Source organism: Mustelus asterias, chromosome 2, assembly GCF_964213995.1.
Source record: "Mustelus asterias chromosome 2, sMusAst1.hap1.1, whole genome shotgun sequence".
Taxonomy (NCBI): domain Eukaryota; kingdom Metazoa; phylum Chordata; class Chondrichthyes; order Carcharhiniformes; family Triakidae; genus Mustelus; species Mustelus asterias.
Window position 1 is genome coordinate 50,623,499 of NC_135802.1, and position 18,563 is coordinate 50,642,061.

Genomic DNA, 18,563 nt, shown 5'->3' on the forward strand with positions numbered 1-18,563 from the left:
GGTAAACTGGGGTTGTTCTCCCTGGAAAGACGGAGAATGAGGGGAGATCTAATAGAGGTGTACAAGATTATGAAGGGGATAGATAAGGTGAACGGTGGGAAGCTTTTTCCCAGATCAGAAGTGACGTTCACGAGGGGTCACGGGCTCAAGGTGAGAGGGGCGAAGTATAACTCAGATATTAGAGGGATGTTTTTTACAGAGGGTGGTGAGGGCCTGGAATGCGCTGCCAAATAGGGTGGTGGAGGCAGGCACGCTGACATCGTTTAAGACTTACCTGGATAGTCACATGAGCAGCCTGGGAATGGAGGGATACAAACGATTGGTCTAGTTGGACCAAGGAGCGGCACAGGCTTGGAGAGCCGAAGGGCCTGTTTCCTGTGCTGTACTGTTCTTTGTTCTATCACTGCTAGGATTTTTGGAATTACCGCCAGGATCTCATGGTGGGCGGGAGTTGGTGTTGGATGGTTGCAGGGTTGTAGAAGGTGGAGTTTGAAAATGAAAAATTGAAATTATTAATAATAATTTCACACCTGACTGTTCTGAAATGCCACCTATTGACTACGGGCCTAACCAAAAGTTTAATTTCAAGAAAGCTTTCTTCTCTCTCTTATTTGCAGATTTTCCTACTATTATGTCGGGATAGGATGTGCTGTTCTGCTTGCTTCCTATATCCAAATTTCCTTTTGGTCCCTGGCTGCAGCAAGGCAGACAAAGAAGATCAGAAAGGCCTTTTTTCATGCAATATTACGTCAGGAAATAGGATGGTATGATGTCAGTGAGATTGGAGAGCTCAACACTCGTCTAACGGAGTAAGTGACCATAGCTTCACACTTTAATACATCGGTGCGTAACTAAATGGATATGTGCTGGTATTTGGCTTTTTTGCCAAACCTAAATTATGGAGAGATTGTGCCATGAATTTCTAAACAGAGGTTTAATAATTATTCCAATTAATCGTTTTGCTTCGACTCACTGAAGTCCATTAGTGCTGATGAATAGAACTCTTTTCTACTTTGAGCTGTAAGAGACAGCATTAAGTTCTCTCTGCTCAAGTGTGGTACAGCTAGTTTAAGAGTAAAGCTTGACTATTTTTATTCCTACAATACGGTTTGGCTCCAAAAGCAGAAAGGCACCTTTGGACCTCTCTGAGTTAGATTCCTGACTTTCACTGAATTAAGGTTAATCTGTGCTACCGCATATATTAGGAACGGGATTAAGATAAAATTTTGGTTTTACAGCTGGTAGACAAACATTTTTATCCCTTCTGTGTGGACTGAGTGTAAAACCAGGCTCTAGCTATGAAAGAAGATTCTGTTAACTCTTTAACCATGTAACGTTCAAGTAATCCTTTTACTGTTACATTTTTCTTATTTTCTTTTCTAATTCTATCCAACTGCCTTACCAACTTAACTTTTATTTCCACACTCTACTGTTCCCCTTTTTATGGAGACTGGAATATTTCAATTATATCTATTTCCACCGATCTCATTAGTGCTATCTCTCAGTTAAGTGTGGTTGGGAAGTATGAAGAGGCCATTATAAAAGGAACAAGAAAAGGTGATTATGTCCATCAAGCACACTTCAACAGAGCATGCATAATTGTCTTTGGTATATACATTCTACTCAAACAAATGAATCACTTAAGGAAATTTATCGACAAATATCTCCGGATCGCCAATTGTTTTATTCATCAGTACATGCCTATGATGCAATCCTGTTCCGTTGGGTCACATAAGTAGCTGAAGAAGATGTACATTTTTAGCTAATTAAAATCCAGCGATACTTCTGTACACGTATAGGGGTCTTTAAGATTTGGCTCTGTCATGCTGTCAGCTCTTCGAAAGTAGGATAGATCCCTACCAGGGGTATGTATACTTCCATATTGAGCAAAGTGAAACCCTACAGATGGCGATAGATTTCTCAGTAATTTAAATTGGAGACTCTTCAACATGGCGGTGAGACAACAGCCCCTCCTCGATTCCCAGTAACATGGATAAATTGTGTTGCACAGACTTGTTTATCAATCAGGTCTGTATTTAACTGAAACTTCTTTTCATTATGAATATTTATCCAACATCTCAAAGACATTAAACAATTTTACATCTTCTGACCTCAAGTCTCAGTGTCTTCTAGCACCCATCCTCAATGAGGAAACCCTCGCAGACACGTGGAGAGCATGCAAACTTCACACAGGCAGTCATCCTAGACAGAAATTGAACCTGGGCCCCTGGCGCAGTGAGGCAGCAGTGTTTACTACTGTGCCTCTGTGCTGCCCATATTGTCAGGAAGGAATAGCAAGTGGCACAGTGGGTTCGAACACAATGCTCCAAAGTTTGAGTCCTGCTCACACTGGCTATTCCAAAATGTTATAGATCAAGTGCATTTTGCTGAAATGCCTAAATGAGAAGAAAAAAAAATTGTATTTCTAACGAATGGTCCTTGTGTACCTATCACAAACCTTATTGCTTCATATGAAAATCCTTGCAAATAAAATTTATGAAGAAAAAGACTTATGTTTATGACTATTTACCATATACATAGACGATCTGGAGGAGGGGACCGAGTGTAGGGTAACAAAGTTTGCGGATGACACAAAGATGAGTGGGAAAGCAAATTGCGTGGAGGACACAGAGAGTCTGCAGAGAGATTTGGATAGGCTAAGTGAGTGGGCAAGGATCTGGCAGATGGAGTATAACGTTGGTAAGTGTGAGGTTATCCACTTTGGAAGGAATAATAGTAAAATGGACTATTATTTAAACGGTGAAAAATTACAATATGCTACTGTGCAGAAGGACCTGGGGGTCCTTGTGCATGAATCACAAAAACTCAGTTTGCAGGTGCAGCAGGTAATCAAGAAGGCAAATGGAATGTTAGCCTTTATCGCGAGAGGGATGCAGTATAAAAGTAGGGAGGTCATGCTGCAACTGTACAGGGTACTGGTGAGGCCGCACCTGGAGTACTGTGTACAATTTTGGTCCCCTTATTTAAGAAAGGATATATTAGCTTTGGAGGGGGTACAGAGGAGGTTCACCAGGTTGATTCCGAAGATGAGGGGGTTAGCTGATGAGGAGAGATTGAGTAGACTGGGCCTGTACTCATTGGAGTTTAGAAGGTTGAGGGGAGATCTTATAGAGACATATAAGATAATGAAGGGGCTAGACAGGGTAGGAGCATTGAGGTTATTTCCACTTACAATGGAAACAAGAACTAGAGGGCATAGCCTCAAAATACGGGGGAGTCAATTTAGAACAGAGTTGAGGAGGAACTTCTTCTCCCAGAGGGTAGTGAATCTTTGGAATTCTCTGCCCAATGAAGCAGTAGAGGCTACCTCGTTTAAATGTGTTTAAGTCACAGATAGATAGATTTTTAACCATTAAGGGAATTAAGGGTTATGGGGAGCGGACGGGTAAATGGAACTGAACCCACTATCAGATCAGCCATGATCTTATTGAATGGCGGAGCAGGCTTGAGAGGCTAGATGGCCTACTCCTGCTCCTATTTCTTATGTTCTTATGACATCCCAAAACACAAATTAAGTTATTTTGAAGTAAAAGTCACTGCCGTAATGGAAGAAACACAGCAGCCAGTTTGAAAAATCAAAACATAAACATAGAAACATAGAAGATAGGAGCAGGAGGAGGCCATTTGGCCCTTCGAGCCTGTTCCGCCATTCATGGCTGATCATCCAACTCAATAGCCTAATCTTGTTTTTTTCCCATAGTCTTTGATCCCATTTACCCCAAGTGCTATATCCAGCCGCCTCTTGAATGCATTCAATGTTTTGGCATCAACTACTTTCTATGCTAATGAATTCCACAGGCTCACCTGGGTGAAGAAACGTCTCCTCACTTCCCTCCTAAATGGTCTACTCTGAATCCTAAGACTGTGACCCCTGGTTCTGGACTCCCCCACCATTGGAAACATCCTTCCTGCATCTATCCTGTCTAGACCTGTTAGAACTTTTAAGTCTCTACGAGATCCCCCCTCATTCGTCTGAACTCCAGCGAAAACAATCCTAACCTAGTTAATCTCTCCTCATGCACCAGTCCCGCCATCCCCGGACTCGGCATGGTAAACCTTCACTGCACCCCCTTCAAGAGCAAGAACTTCCTTCCTCAGAAAAGGAGACCAAAACTGCCCACAATAGCCCAGATATGGCCTCACCAAGGCCCTGTATAATTGCAACAACACATCCCTGCTCCGGTACTCGAAACCTCTCACAATGAAGGCCAACATGCCATTTGCCGCCTTTACTGCCTGCTGCATCAGCATGCTTACCTTCAGTGACTGGTGCATAAGGACACCCAGATCCTGCTGCACACTCCCCTCCCCCAATTTATAGCCGTTCAAGTAGTAATCTGCCGCCTTGTTTTTGCTTCCAAAGTGAATGGCCTCACACTTATCCAAATTATACTGCATCTGCCATTGATTAGCCAACTCACCCATCCTGTCCAGATCATTCTGAAGGATCTCTGCATCCTCGTCATAGTTCGCCCTCCCACCCAACTTGGTATCATCTGCAAACTTTGAGATGTGACATTTTGTTCCCTCATCCAAATCATTAATGTATATTGTGAATAGCTGGGGTCCCAGCACCAATCCCTGTGGCACCCCACTAGTTACGACCTGCCAATTTGAAAAGCACCCATTAATTCCTACTCTTTGTTTCCTCTCTGCCAACCAGTTTTCTATCCATCTCAATACACTTCCTCCAATCACACGCGCTTTAATCTTGCACGATAATCTCTTGTGCGAGGCTTTGTCAAACGCTTTCTGAAAGTCCAAATATGCCACATCTACAGGTTCCCCCTTGTCAACTCTACTAGTTAAATCTTCAAAGATTTCCAACAGATTTGTCAAGCATGATTTCCCCTTCATAAATCCGTGCTGACTCTGTCTGATCCTGCTGCTGCTTTCTAAATACTCTGCTATAAAGTCCTTGATAATGGATTCGACAATTTTCCTCACTACCGATGTTAAGTTTACTGGTCTATAATTCCCTGTTTTCTCTCTACCTCCCTTTTTGAATATTGGAGTTTCATTCGCTACCCTCCAATCTGCAGCGACTGTTCCAGAGTCTATAGAATCCTGGAAGATGACCACCAATGTATCCACTATTTCTAGAGCCACTTCCTTAAGTACTCTGGGATGTAGATTATCAGGCCGTGGGGATTTATCCACCTTCAATCCCATCAATTTTCCCAGCACCATTTCTCTACTAATATTGATCTCCCTCAGTTTTTCCCTCTCACTAAATCTTGCATTCTCCAACATTTCTGGCATCTGATTTGTGTCCTCTTTTGTGAAGACAGAACGAAAGTATGTATTCAGTTGCTCGGCCATTGCTTTGTCCCCTATTATACATTCCCCCATTTCTGTCTGTGGGAGACCTACATTTGTCTTCACCACCTCTTTCTCTTCACGTATCTATAGCAGCAGTTTGATAATGACCATGCCAGACATTCTGTTTATAAATGCCGGGACTAGGGAATGTGCCATCATGTTCATGTTGCGAGTCAGAAAAGGGATGGATTATAGAATCATAGAATCCCTACAGTGCAGAAGGAGGCCATTCGGCACATCAAGTTTGTACCAACCACAATCCCACCCAGGCCCTATCCCCATATCCCCACACATTTACCCTGCTGATAAGCCTGACACTAGGGTCAATTTAGCATAGCCAAACAACCTTACCTGCGCATCTTTGGACTGTGGGAGGAAACCAGAGCACCCAGAGGAAACCCACACAGACACGGGGAGAATGTGCAAATTCCACGCAGACAGTGACCCGAGGCCGGAATTGAACCTGGGTCCCTGGCGCTGTGAGGCAGCAATGCTAGCCACTGTGCCACCGTGCCGCCCTATATTATAAAAGACCATATTATAAAACTCATGTCTTAAATAGCAAAACATGCCTCACTGCAGACTAACATTTTAGGAGGTGTTGATGTTGAGTATAATCTCTTTGTCTTTCAGTGATATCTTAAAAATAAGTGAAGGAATTGGTGATAAAATAGGCTTGCTCCTACAGTCACTGGCCTCCTTTGTAGCTGGCTTTGTGGTTGGCTTTGTGAATGGATGGAAGTTGGCACTGGTGATACTGGCTGTGAGTCCGGTTCTGGGAGTTTCTGCAGCGATCTGGTCCAAGGTTAGTGTGTGTGTTTTAATTGTAACAAAATCCTGCTTGCCTAATACATTCTGAATTTTTGTTATTTGTAGAAACTAATGGATATTATGCCCTAATTTCCACCCCGATTTTCTCCCACGGCTTTTACCAGTGTCTGCAGCATGGGCAGAAGCTCATCATCTTGAACCAGTCAATAATAACTTTGCCGAGGGTCACACACCCAATCATTGCCTTAATTTCCAGAAGAGTTACGATGGAGCAATGAGACATAGGGCCCGATTTTACCATTTTCATTCCAAGTGCCGAATCTGGGCATAGTACAGATCCGACTTAGAAATCCGCTTTCAGGCACCCCCATACGCTCTCAGCCATCTCCCGTCCGATCTGCGCTGTGGGCGGGGCTTAGCGCTGCCAGGACGATTGGAGCTCTGAACTGCGCATGCGCAGTTAGAAAAAAATTTGGAAAAGCGCGCCGGTGCCGGATCGCCCCTGAGCCGCAGACAGCGGAGAAAGCGGTTCGGGAGGAAAAGCGGGAGCGAGGGTGCATCTCGGGGAGGGGTGCAGATGGATCTCTGGTGGGGGGGGGGGCAGATGAACCTCTGGTGGGGGGGGGCAGATGGATCTCTGGTGGGGGGCGGGGGGTCCGCTGCCACTCTGCGGGCGATCGGTGGGGGGGACGGGGGCAGGGGTGGCGATCGGTCTGGGTAGCAGGGGGTGGTGGATAAGGGGGACAGTGATGTGTGTGTGTGTCCCTTACTTACTCCGCCCCCCCCCACTACCCAGACCGATTGCCACCCCTGCCCCCTCCCCGCCCACCGATCGCCCGCAGAGTGGCAGCAGACCCCCCTGCCCCCACCAGAGATCCATCTGCCCCCCCACCAGAGATCCATCTGCCCCCCCCACCAGAGATCCATCTGCCCCCCCCACCAGAGATCCATCTGCCCCCCCACCAGAGATCCATCTGCCCCCCCCACCAGAGATCCATCTGCCCCCCCCACCAGAGATCCATCTGCCCCCCCCACCAGAGATCCATCTGCCCCCCCCACCAGAGATCCATCTGCCCCCCCACCAGAGATCCATCTGCCCCCCCACCAGAGATCCATCTGCCCCCCCCACCAGAGATCCATCTGCCCCCCCCACCAGAGATCCATCTGCCCCCCCCACCAGAGATCCATCTGCCCCCCCCACCAGAGATCCATCTGCCCCCCCCACCAGAGATCCATCTGCCCCCCCCACCAGAGATCCATCTGCCCCCCCCACCAGAGATCCATCTGGCCCCCCCACCAGAGATCCATCTGCCCCCCCCACCAGAGATCCATCTGCCCCCCCCACCAGAGATCCATCTGCCCCCCCCACCAGAGATCCATCTGCCCCCCCCACCAGAGATCCATCTGCCCCCCCCACCAGAGATCCATCTGCCCCCCCCCACCAGAGATCCATCTGCCCCCCCCCACCAGAGATCCATCTGCCCCCCCCCACCAGAGATCCATCTGCCCCCCCCCACCAGAGATCCATCTGCCCCCCCCACCAGAGATCCATCTGCCCCCCCCCACCAGAGATCCATCTGCCCCCCCCACCAGAGATCCATCTGCCCCCCCTCCAGAGATCCATCTGCCCCCCCCCCCCACCAGAGATCCATCTGCCCCCCCCCCCCCACCAGAGATCCATCTGCCCCCCCCCACCCACCAGAGATCCATCTGCCCCCCCCACCAGAGATCCATCTGCCCCCCCCACCAGAGATCCATCTGCCCCCCCCACCAGAGATCCATCTGCCCCCCCCACCAGAGATCCATCTGCCCCCCCACCAGAGATCCATCTGCCCCCCCCACCAGAGATCCATCTGCCCCCCCCCACCAGAGATCCATCTGCCCCCCCCCACCAGAGATCCATCTGCCCCCCCCCACCAGAGATCCATCTGCCCCCCCCCACCAGAGATCCATCTGCCCCCCCCCACCAGAGATCCATCTGCCCCCCCCACCAGAGATCCATCTGCCCCCCCCACCAGAGATCCATCTGCCCCCCCCACCAGAGATCCATCTGCCCCCCCCACCAGAGATCCATCTGCCCCCCCACCAGAGATCCATCTGCCCCCCCCACCAGAGATCCATCTGCCCCCCCACCAGAGATCCATCTGCCCCTCCCACCAGAGATCCCTCTCCGAGATACATCTTACCCGCGTCCCTCCTCCTTCCCCCCCCAAAGACAGCGATCTGACCTCACTCCCCTTCTCCCCCCCCCCCCCCCCTCCAACCAGAGAATGATCTGACCACCCCCCCCCCCCCCCCCCCCCCAACCACTGATCTGAGTCAGAGAGCCGTTGGAAGCTCTGAACGGGCTCTTCAGAGACTGGAGCACCCGACTCAGACTTTTATTTAGCAGGTCCGTAAAAGCGCGGTTCTGGATTGGCAAACGCGGTGGTAAAGGGGGAAATGCTGATAGAGTTGGGCGGGCAGTTCATTCATTCAATTGTATATGCATGCAAATGCATTTAAATCGTCGTGGCGCCCGATTTGGGCACGGAACAGATCCCCGCCATTCGCGGGTCTCGGTAAAGCGGCGATCTGCACGGACGCGGGTGCAGATCGCGATAAAGGCCTCACACCCGACTTTACCGCAATTTCGTGCCCGAAAACAGGTGCACATTGTTGGTAAAATCGGGCCCATGGTGCTGCATGGTACTGACACATGGATGCTCATTACCATGTCTTTAGACCTTCAGTTCAAGTTGTTGAGATATCTACACCCACCTGTGGGGATTTTATTTCCCCAAACATGACTATCAACACAGGAGGGAGTGGGGTGTAGGGATCATAAACATTAAAGGGTCCACATGCCAGACTTCACTGGAAGCTGGGATATCTATAACTCTGCATTTGATTTTGAATGGGTGCTGCTGGAGGCAGCTAAGCTGAACTTTCTTAACGTGGGCACTTAGATGTCACCCTAGTGATGCAATGCCTTGTACTTTGCAGGCAGATTGGAGTTCCCTTGCAATCGTGGAATGTTTCCTGGAATTGTTCATGAATGTTCCATGGGTGTAATCCTAACCTACATGCTGGACTCATTGGTCTGTGTATTTTCGGTGTCTAGATCCCAGTTGAATCTGCCAGCACAATACTATCCAGAAAAAGGAGCAATAACATCATCATTTAATTGAGGGATTGCCTTACAATGTCATCCAATATAAAAAACAAAGAATAAAGAAAACAGGAACAGGCCCTTCGGCCTTCCAAGCCTGCACCAACCATGCTGCCTGACTGAATTAAAACCCCCTACCCTTCCGGGGACCATATCCCTCCATTCCCATTCTATTCATGTATTTGTCAAGACACCCCTTAAGTCACTATCGTATCTGCTTCCAATACCTCCACCGGCAGCGAGTTCCAGGCACCCACCACCCTCTGCGTAAAAAAACTTGCCTTGTACATCTCCTTTAAATCTTGCCCCTCGCACCTTAATCTATGCCCCCTAGTAACTGACTCTTCCACCCTGGGAAAAAGCTTCTGACTATCCACTCTGTCCATGCCCCTCATAATCTTGTAGACTTCTATCAGGTCGCCCCTCAAACTTCATCATTCCAGTGAGAACAAACCAAGTTTCTCCAACCTCTCCTCATAGCTAATGCCCTCCATACCAGGCAACATCCTGGTAAATCTTTTCATTGATAAAGATGTTGACTGGGATGGGCTACAGTGCATCACTTCTCATTCGCACTGAAACTTTTCTCTAATTTAACACCGCTGTTTGACTTGATATACACATCCCAGATAAAACTTGTGGGTTTTTTTATATTTCCATAGTTTCCAACTTCTTCATGAGGAATTTATGAGGTGTTGGGGTCTCACAAAATGAACTGCTAACTGTGATCTTTTCAGCTAGAGATCTCTAGAGTGTAGAGCATAGGATGGGATTTTCCTCCCCGTCCGCGGAGTGTTTCGCAGCGGCGGGAGATGGCATGCCGCTCACTGGCAGCGGGATTTTGTGGTCCTGCCCTGTCAACGGGTCTCCTATTGAACGCACCCCTTGCTGCTGGAAATCCCGCGATGGGGAGTGTCATTGGCAAAACCGTAAGATCCCGCTAACGTAAACAGCAGCAAGGTTTTGGCGATGGCGTGTTAAATTAAATACATTTTGTCGAGAGTAATTTGAAATATTTACAGACTTTTAAAATTTAATGGAATGTATTGATTCTGAAGTTGTCCATTGTGACTGCGTGACTTTCTCAGCAGATTTCCCAATGATATGTGCACAGTTTATTTTTGTATGGTTATGAGGTCAATGATCTCACATCCTTTGCATCCTGTCAGATTTTTTACCTGTATTTCAAATATAATGCTAGGCAAATAAACATAAAAATGTGCTGATCAATTCCATCCTGATAGCCTTAAATGGGATTATGGTGAGCTAATGTGGTTTAAAATATCTTTGCCTTCGACTCGGCTGAACTTTGAAACTGGTTGGAAAGGGAAACGCTTTTGTCAACATGGTTATCTCAATGTACGGTGAAAGTTCAAATCTCTTGGAATTTTAAAATGCAACAATTAACCGTTTAATGCAAAAAGAATTTAATATATAATCAAGTTTAAAGTTTATTTATTAGTCACAAGTAGGCTTAAATTAACACTGCAATGAAATTACTGTGAAAATCCCCTCGTCGCCACACTCCAACGCCCGTTCGGGTACACTGAGGGAGAATTTAGCATGGCCAATGCACCTAACCAGCATGTCTTTCGGACTGTGGGGAAAAAACCGGAGCACCCAGAGGAAACCCACAGAGACCTGGGGAGAATCACAGAAACCCTGCAGCGCAGAAGGAGGCCATTCAGCCCATTGAGTTTGCACCGACAACAATCCCACCCAGGCCCTATCCCCATAACCCCACATATTTACCCCGCTAATCCCTCTAACCTACACATCCTGGGACGCTAGGGTCCTGCATATCTTTGGAATGTGGGAGGAAACCGGAGCACCCAGAGGAAACCCACACAGACCTGGGGAGAACGTGCAAAATCCACACTGACCCAAGCAGGGAATCGAACCCGGGTCCCAGGAGCTTTGAGGCAGCAGTGCTAACCACTGTGCCATCGTGCTGCCTGATCAAAACTTGGATAAATTAAGAAAACGCACAAAACATTTTTAAGTCCATAGTAGTTTCTCCACCCATTTGCTGAAATATTCAAATAAAAAGTGATTTTTGGCTTGAAGCTGCAGTTTTCAATGGATTAATTAGAAGTAGATATTTCAACACATACTTATTTTTTATTCAGGGGACGTGGGCATTGCTGGCTAAGCCAGCATTTGTTCCCCATCCCTAACTGCCTTTGAGAAAGTGATGATGAGTTACTTTCTTGAACTACAGGAGTCCATGTGGGACAGGTACACCCAGAGTGCTGTTAGGGGGAGAGTTACAGGATTTTGACCCAGCCACTATGAAGGGACGGTGATATAGTTCCTAGTCATTTCCATCTAGCAGACATTTCAAATGTCAGTGAATGAAAACAACATCCATTGCTTGGCGTCATTCATGAGGAGAGTGGGAACTAAGAAAAGAATCCTATTCAGCATGAAAAGCGTAAACAAAATAAAGCCGCAGGGAGGCATGAAATACACATTAATACTTTAACCAAAACCTCACAGTCATAAAATGAAGGTCATTGCAAAGTACACTTGCATGATAAGACTCCAATGTGGCTCACAATAAATACTTATCACATGCACAAAGAACAGACTTTATTGCTGCATCATCAGGATAATCATTAACCTTCCAAAGACAATTCTCATAAGGTCACAAAATATGATCCTGAGATGTAAGGATTACATCAGCTTTGTCCTTTCAGCATTTTCATATAGGAAGTGCCTTTGGCCATGTTGCAATTGTAGAATTAAAGGCAATCGACTGAGATGAGATTGTGAGACTACATGGAACTGCGAGACAAGATGGGGATAATAAAGTACTATTGAATGAATGTGGGACATTGCATCATATCAATGAGCCTGAGACTTTGAGGGATAAAAGTGAAATATATTTACAGAAGTGAAATGTATATCCAGTGATTGAACATCCGTGCCACCATTGTGCATTCGGAACTTCTTAATTTTTATTGCACTATCGCTACACATGTTGATGCAGCCCAATATCCACAGCAAATGTGGAGGCAGCCTGCTGACAGCTATACCCTGCTGTCTGAGATGACTTTGGCTGGCATCCTCTGGTGGCCCGGGGCCTGGAGGCCCAGACCTGATAAGGGTCTCCTGCTCCAGGACAAGTGCACCCTCCTTCACCTGACCTGCTGGAGTGGATGGGGTCAGAGACAGAGGGATTTGGGGCAGCAGGCCACCCTTGGAGACTCCTATTGGATGGGCCTGTTGAGTCTGGCTGATGTTCCTCCTCCTCATGTTTGGTGCCGCTCCCTGAGGAGAAGGGCCACCTGGAGTGAGGTCAAGTTGCCCCAACCCCCTTTCACCTAGCCACTGCTGGAATGTTCTCATTGTTAGAGCGATGGAGTGGAGGTCTGAGCATAAATCTAGCAGATCTGTTGGATCTGGGTTTCCAAGGCAGATGCCACCCTTCCTATGGAGACTTTGATGTGCTTGAATGCTGGAGCCACAACATCTCGATGTGGACAGACTCCTCCATCCTTTGTTTCAGTCTGTTAAAGACCTTTGACAACTATGCCTGATGTTACTCTGCCTGTCTTTGCATCTCAGAGCTGATTGCAGAGGCTCATCATCATACTCGGACTCAGCAGGGGCCTGCTCTCCAGCAGTCCTCCAAGTGTCAGAAACCTTGGCTGTCACTGCTTCTGCCTGCTGCAGACACATCTTGGTGAAGTGTTCAACTGGTAGTGACCCAGGCCCTAGAGCCTACTCTAGGACTAGGAACTACCGAGTTGTGTGTATCGGCGCTGGTGCAGGGTTCATGTGAATGTATCTTCATCTGATGATTCCTCAGCACCCCCATTGGAGGTCGTCTGGGGGACGGAGCTAAGTGCGCTGGAGAAAGATGTCCTTCACCTTTTCCTACTGGTGGCTGACATGGAGGAAAGAGATAATTAATTGACTAGACAGGCTTCTGCACTACAGCTCATTCACAGTCATTGTCTGCATGTGGCCAATTTAGCATGGCCAATCCACCTAACCTGCACATCTTTGGACATCCATAGGAGGAAACCGGAGCACCCGGAGGAAACCCACGCAAACACGGGGAGAATGTGCAAACTCCACACAGACGGTGATCCAAGCTGGGAATCAAACCCAGGTCCCTAGCACTGTGAGGCAGCAGTGCTAACCACTGTGCCATTGTGCCGCCCCATGTCAGCCACCAGTTGTGCAGGATTTTACATGAGATGGTGATGTTAAAGTGGCTGGCGAACACTTATTGCAGATATCCCACCTGCTGGTAGTGAGTGACATCCCCGTGGACTCTAACCCTTAGACTGCCTTATGAGAGTGTGACTTAGGAGAAGGTTCACTTACCCTGGCAGAATGAATCAGATCATTCATCCTTTTTCGGCACTGCAGGGCGGTCCTTTTCTGTGGCCCCCTGACATTGGCCTCCCTACCAACTGCCTCCCAGGCTGGCCTGGTCAGGGTAGTGGACCTCCTGCTCATGTCCCGAGGATACAGGACCTCCCGCCTTTCCTGTATGGCCTAGAGGCGTTTTTCCAAGGAGGCCTCGCTGAACCATAGAGTGGAGGGTTTTGTGAATTTGGTTGCCATGCTAATGCAGATGTTCATCCCACACGTGGCCTGTAGTAAGTGAATGTGTGTGCGGGTGCTGTCTAAATATGGTCCAAGAACTTTCACCACCCCGCCCCCCATGAGGTTTTTATTTGATTTTATTTATTATTGTCACATGTATTAGTATACAGTGAAAAGTATTGTTTCTCGCGCACTATACAGACAAAGTATACCGTACATAGAGAAGGAAAGGAGAGAATGCAGAATGCAGTGTTACAGTCATAGTTAGGGTGCAGAGAAAGACCAACTTAATACGAGGTAGGTCTATTCAGGTAACAGTGGGGTGGATGAATCACTGTACGTCCCATCAATGAGCTGAAGACTGGAAGATTTGAAGTGAAAACCCAGCCTATCAGAATCATGCCGATTTTCCAGCTCACCACCGCACTTAGTTTCCAAAATGGAAAATTTCACCAATAAACTCTTATTTTCACAGATGATGAGTTTTTCCAACATATTCTGTTTTTATATTATAGGGGAGAGATTCTCCTGTTTGGAGATATGTAACATATTGCTGTTTCTGTGATGTTTACAGAATAACTTTCTTCATGTTCCCCCAACACCAGGTTAAAGTCCAACAGGTTTATTTGGTCGCAAATTGTTGGACTTTAACCTGGTGTTGTGAGACTTCTTACTGTGCTTACCCCAGTCCAACGCCGGCATCTCCACATCATAGATTATAAGAGCAGGAAGGTTATGTCAGAGCTGTACAAAACTTTAGTGAGGCCACAGCACTTATACACAAAAAAGCCTCAACACAAAAAAAATTTCCATCTACCAATGACCTGCCCACCTGACTGACCGGTCTATATTCTCCTGCAACATGGGTACTGTGTGCAGTTCTGGTCGCCTCACTGTAAGAAAGATATGATGCACTGGAGAGGTGCAGAGGAGATACACCAGGGATCCAAAAGAGAAAATGCTGGAAAAGCTAGCTTTGACAAAGGGTCATCTGGACTTGAAACGTCACCTCTTTTCTCTCCTTACAGATGCTGCCAGACCTGCTGAGATTTTCCAACATTATCTCTTTTGGTTTCAGATTCCAGCACCCGCAGTAATTTGCTTTTATTCACCAGGATGTTTCCTGGGATGGAGCATTTGAGCTTGAAGAGAGGCTGGACAGGCTTGGATTGTTTTGTTTAGAGCAGAGAAGGCTGAGAGAGGAACTGCTTAAGGTGTATAAGATTCTGAGAGGTATGGACATGGTGGATAGTTGAAAGGTCAATAAAAACGAGGCATAATTTTAAGGGGAGGGGCAGGAGGTTTAGAGGGGATCCAATGAAAATTATTTTCACCCAGAGAGTGATGGGAGTCTGGAATGCACTGCCTGGGAGGGTAGTAGAGGAGGAAACCTCACAACCTTTAAAAAGTACGTGGATGAGCATTTGAAATATCACAATATTCAAGGCTATGGGTCGAGTGTTCGAAAGTGGGATTAGTGTAGATTTAGCGTTGTTTTGTCAGTGCAGACTCCGATGGGCCGAAGGGCCTCTTCTGTACTGTATGATTCTATGACTCTATGGGCAGGATTTTCCAGCCGCTCTCGCCCCAAGACCCGAAAATCCCACCCAAGGTCAACAGACCTTTGCATGGTCCACCCCCGTGCTGCTACGATTCCCGTGGCGGGCAGGATGGGAAAATGCCACCCTATGAATGAATGGTTTGAGTGTGTGGAAGTTGAGTGGGACAGGATCTTGCCTGGTGAGGAAGTTTGCCCCTCTCCATTCCTTCGCCTCCCCATGGCTAAGTAGCTTAAACTCGGTGCAGGAAATTAACAGCCACTGTTGGAATGAACATCGGTTCATCAGATGACTTTTTTTCCCCTATTTTTCTGATGCTGTCTGACTGTTGGAATGTTTGTGATGCGTCAATTGATGTGAGTTATGACATTGCTCCTTATTTTGAATGATTCAGGTGCTGACTTCATTCACAGAACAGGAACAAAATGCCTATGCAAAAGCTGGAGCAATAGCAGAGGAGGCATTGGCAAATTTCAGAACCGTGGTGTCTTTTGGGGGACAAAAGAAAGAAGTTGAGAGGTTAGAACTTTAAATTACTTTCCCAAGGTTTGTGGGGTGTGGGTGGGGAGAGGGCACTAAACATGTGTTTTTGCAATGGAATTTATTGGTGTTGTACAGCATCTACTTATGTACGAAATCTAAATGCAGGACTTTCACCATACTGACTTATCCTCACATTGTCCCAAACCTTGAAAGATGGAACAGTGCTTCCATTATTTTGCTACCTTTTATGCTAACTATTTGCATTTTTTGTGTTCTCCTGTACACATGAATACATATGAATGAGAGGCAACTGGTAACCAGTAGTATAAAATCGGAATGGAAAATTTTACTTATCATACAGAGTCCAATTGCACTCTGTATTTGTTTGCTCCTGTTAGGTAGCAAAGTAGTTTGCATTGCTGCCTCACAGCGTCAGGGACCCAGGTTCAATTCTGACCTCGGGGCACTGTCTGTGTGGAATTTGCACATTCTCCCCATGTCTGTGTGGGTTTCCTCCCACAGTCCAAAGATGTGCAGGTTAGGTGGATTGGCCGTGCTAAATTGTCCCTTAGTGTCATGCGGATTAGCAGGGAAAATACGTGGGGTTATGAGGATAGGGTGGGATTGTTGTCAGTGCAGACTCAATGGATCGAATGATCCTCTTCTGCACTGTGGGATTCTATGAACCAAAAGTAGTGGTTGGGTTATTTTTCCAGTACCTAATTATATTCATCTTTTTATGAAGGTATGAGAAAAATTTATCTGAAGCTGAGAGGATTGGAATAAAAAAGGCCATTAGCACCAATTTATCAGTGGGTTTTACCTTCTTCATGATCTATGCATCATATGCTCTGGCATTCTGGTATGGAAGTACCCTCATACTGGATGAGGGCTACACAATTGGAAGAATGCTAACAGTAAGTGACATCTCATGTTATGTTAAACATCCGAGAAATAATTTTTAAAAATGCCTTAAAATTGTGTTTTTCCTTTTCCCTTATTCTACTCGAATTATTTAGCTTCATTTCAACCTCATGGCATAGAAATTAGTCCATACCTATTGTCAGGATCCCAGTTGATGTTATAACTGGACGGGAAGATCAGAGAATGGAACACTGGCTCAAAAAATCGTAGCTTTTACTTTTTTTAAAACATGGAATAACAGAGTCAAAGGACCACTAATTAATTTTAACAATAGGAAAAACATTTATTAAACATGAAAAAATTGAATTATGATACAATACTCCTTTACTCCCCCTTAGCTTAACAACTACACACAGATTTTAAGACTAACACAGATTACAAAGTACATCTTAAGCTATAATGGTCTTCTTAACACACAGTCCCTTTTAAGCACACAGGATGACTGTGGTCAAATGCATGCACTCCACTCTGAAGCCAAGTTAGTGTACATGGTTTTCTCCTCCGAATCCTTCCAGTTGATTGTCACACGAGAGTTTCCAAATTCTACCCCCAAAACATGCTTTAAAATCTTCACTCATAATATTTTCCTTTAGTGGCTTGCATTCCAAAATCCAGTTTTCCAAATGACACGTTTAAACAAAACTTCTGCTCCTCTTTTAACAGCGAATCCAATCCATGATTTTACATCAACCCCTTTAGGATTTCTTTGTTTTAACTGCTGTACAAACTGTACACAATTGTTTTAACTCTTGATTCCTAGATTCTTATTAAAATGGCATCAGCCATTTCATTTACCCCTGAAGTCTGCAGTCCCACTTTAAATCTAGTTACTGTGATTGTCTTTTTAACTCAGAACAATTTGTTTATGCTTCCTTGAATTTTTCTGAACAATACCTTGGTCTCTGTTCACTTAACTTCATTCTTCTTAGCCATTTTTTATGTTCCATTTCCCTGGATATCTGGATTGTATATTGTTTCTTAGTAAGCTTGCATATTTTCAACCCCCTTGTCCTGTTTAGCGTCTCCTGGCAGAGTTGAGAAAGGTTCACTCTCCAGTGATCTGTCTCAAATTGCAATATATCCAGCTAAAAATAAAACGCAAGATGTTTTTTACCCTTACATGGGCTTTGTAATAATCTTACTGAGGCCAGTCTTCCATCACCAATCACCCTTTATTTAGTGTGCCCTGAACACCATTCAGTGGCTACAGAATGCAGGTCTGCCCTGAGTCTTTTGACTGCTGGCCTGAGTGGAGCTGGCTGGTTTTAAACCCTCTGCTCCTCCTTCACTAATGGCCAAGCTTCCCTCACCGAATAGGGAAAAAGAGAGCTCGTATTCTATGCGGTGTATGGTGAGAACTATTGACGATCCCCCATGGCCTTCGTAACATCCCTCCCCCCACCCCCCGAAGTCCATTTCTTTTCCCGCATCACGCCACTGCGGGGACCTTTTTCACTGCTTAACAATTGGCCTGTGGTCAATGAGAGGCAGAACTGGATTGGGGATGTGAAGAGGATTGGAGACCTTCACTTCCGAAGGGAGTGCTGTAAAGCCACTGACACTGGTCCTTCTTGAGGTGTCGCTTCAATGGGGGTGTCATCTCTTCCACTTCTATCTCAGCATCCGTATCCTCATCACCCAGGCGGGCAGGTATGGCGTCAACTCCCAGTCATGGATTGACGCTGGCAGTGGTTGTCTTCATGGCTGGTGATGTGGCCTGCACTGGCACAAGCTCCCTACTCCTGAGATGGTCCAGGTGTTTCCTGACA

General features: G+C 46.4%; 1 protein-coding gene across 1 annotated transcript in view; it reads left to right on the forward strand.

Annotated features, from left to right (window-relative positions):
• The window catches only part of abcb4 (ATP-binding cassette, sub-family B (MDR/TAP), member 4), a 114,332-nt gene that overhangs the window by 40,060 nt on the left and 55,709 nt on the right, over nt 1–18,563 (forward strand). The window contains exons 6-9 of the mRNA XM_078235053.1: nt 618–809; nt 5,977–6,148; nt 15,782–15,906; nt 16,616–16,787. Coding sequence (XP_078091179.1) covers nt 618–809; nt 5,977–6,148; nt 15,782–15,906; nt 16,616–16,787 — 661 coding nt within the window. The remainder of the gene's footprint in view (nt 1–617; nt 810–5,976; nt 6,149–15,781; nt 15,907–16,615; nt 16,788–18,563) is intronic.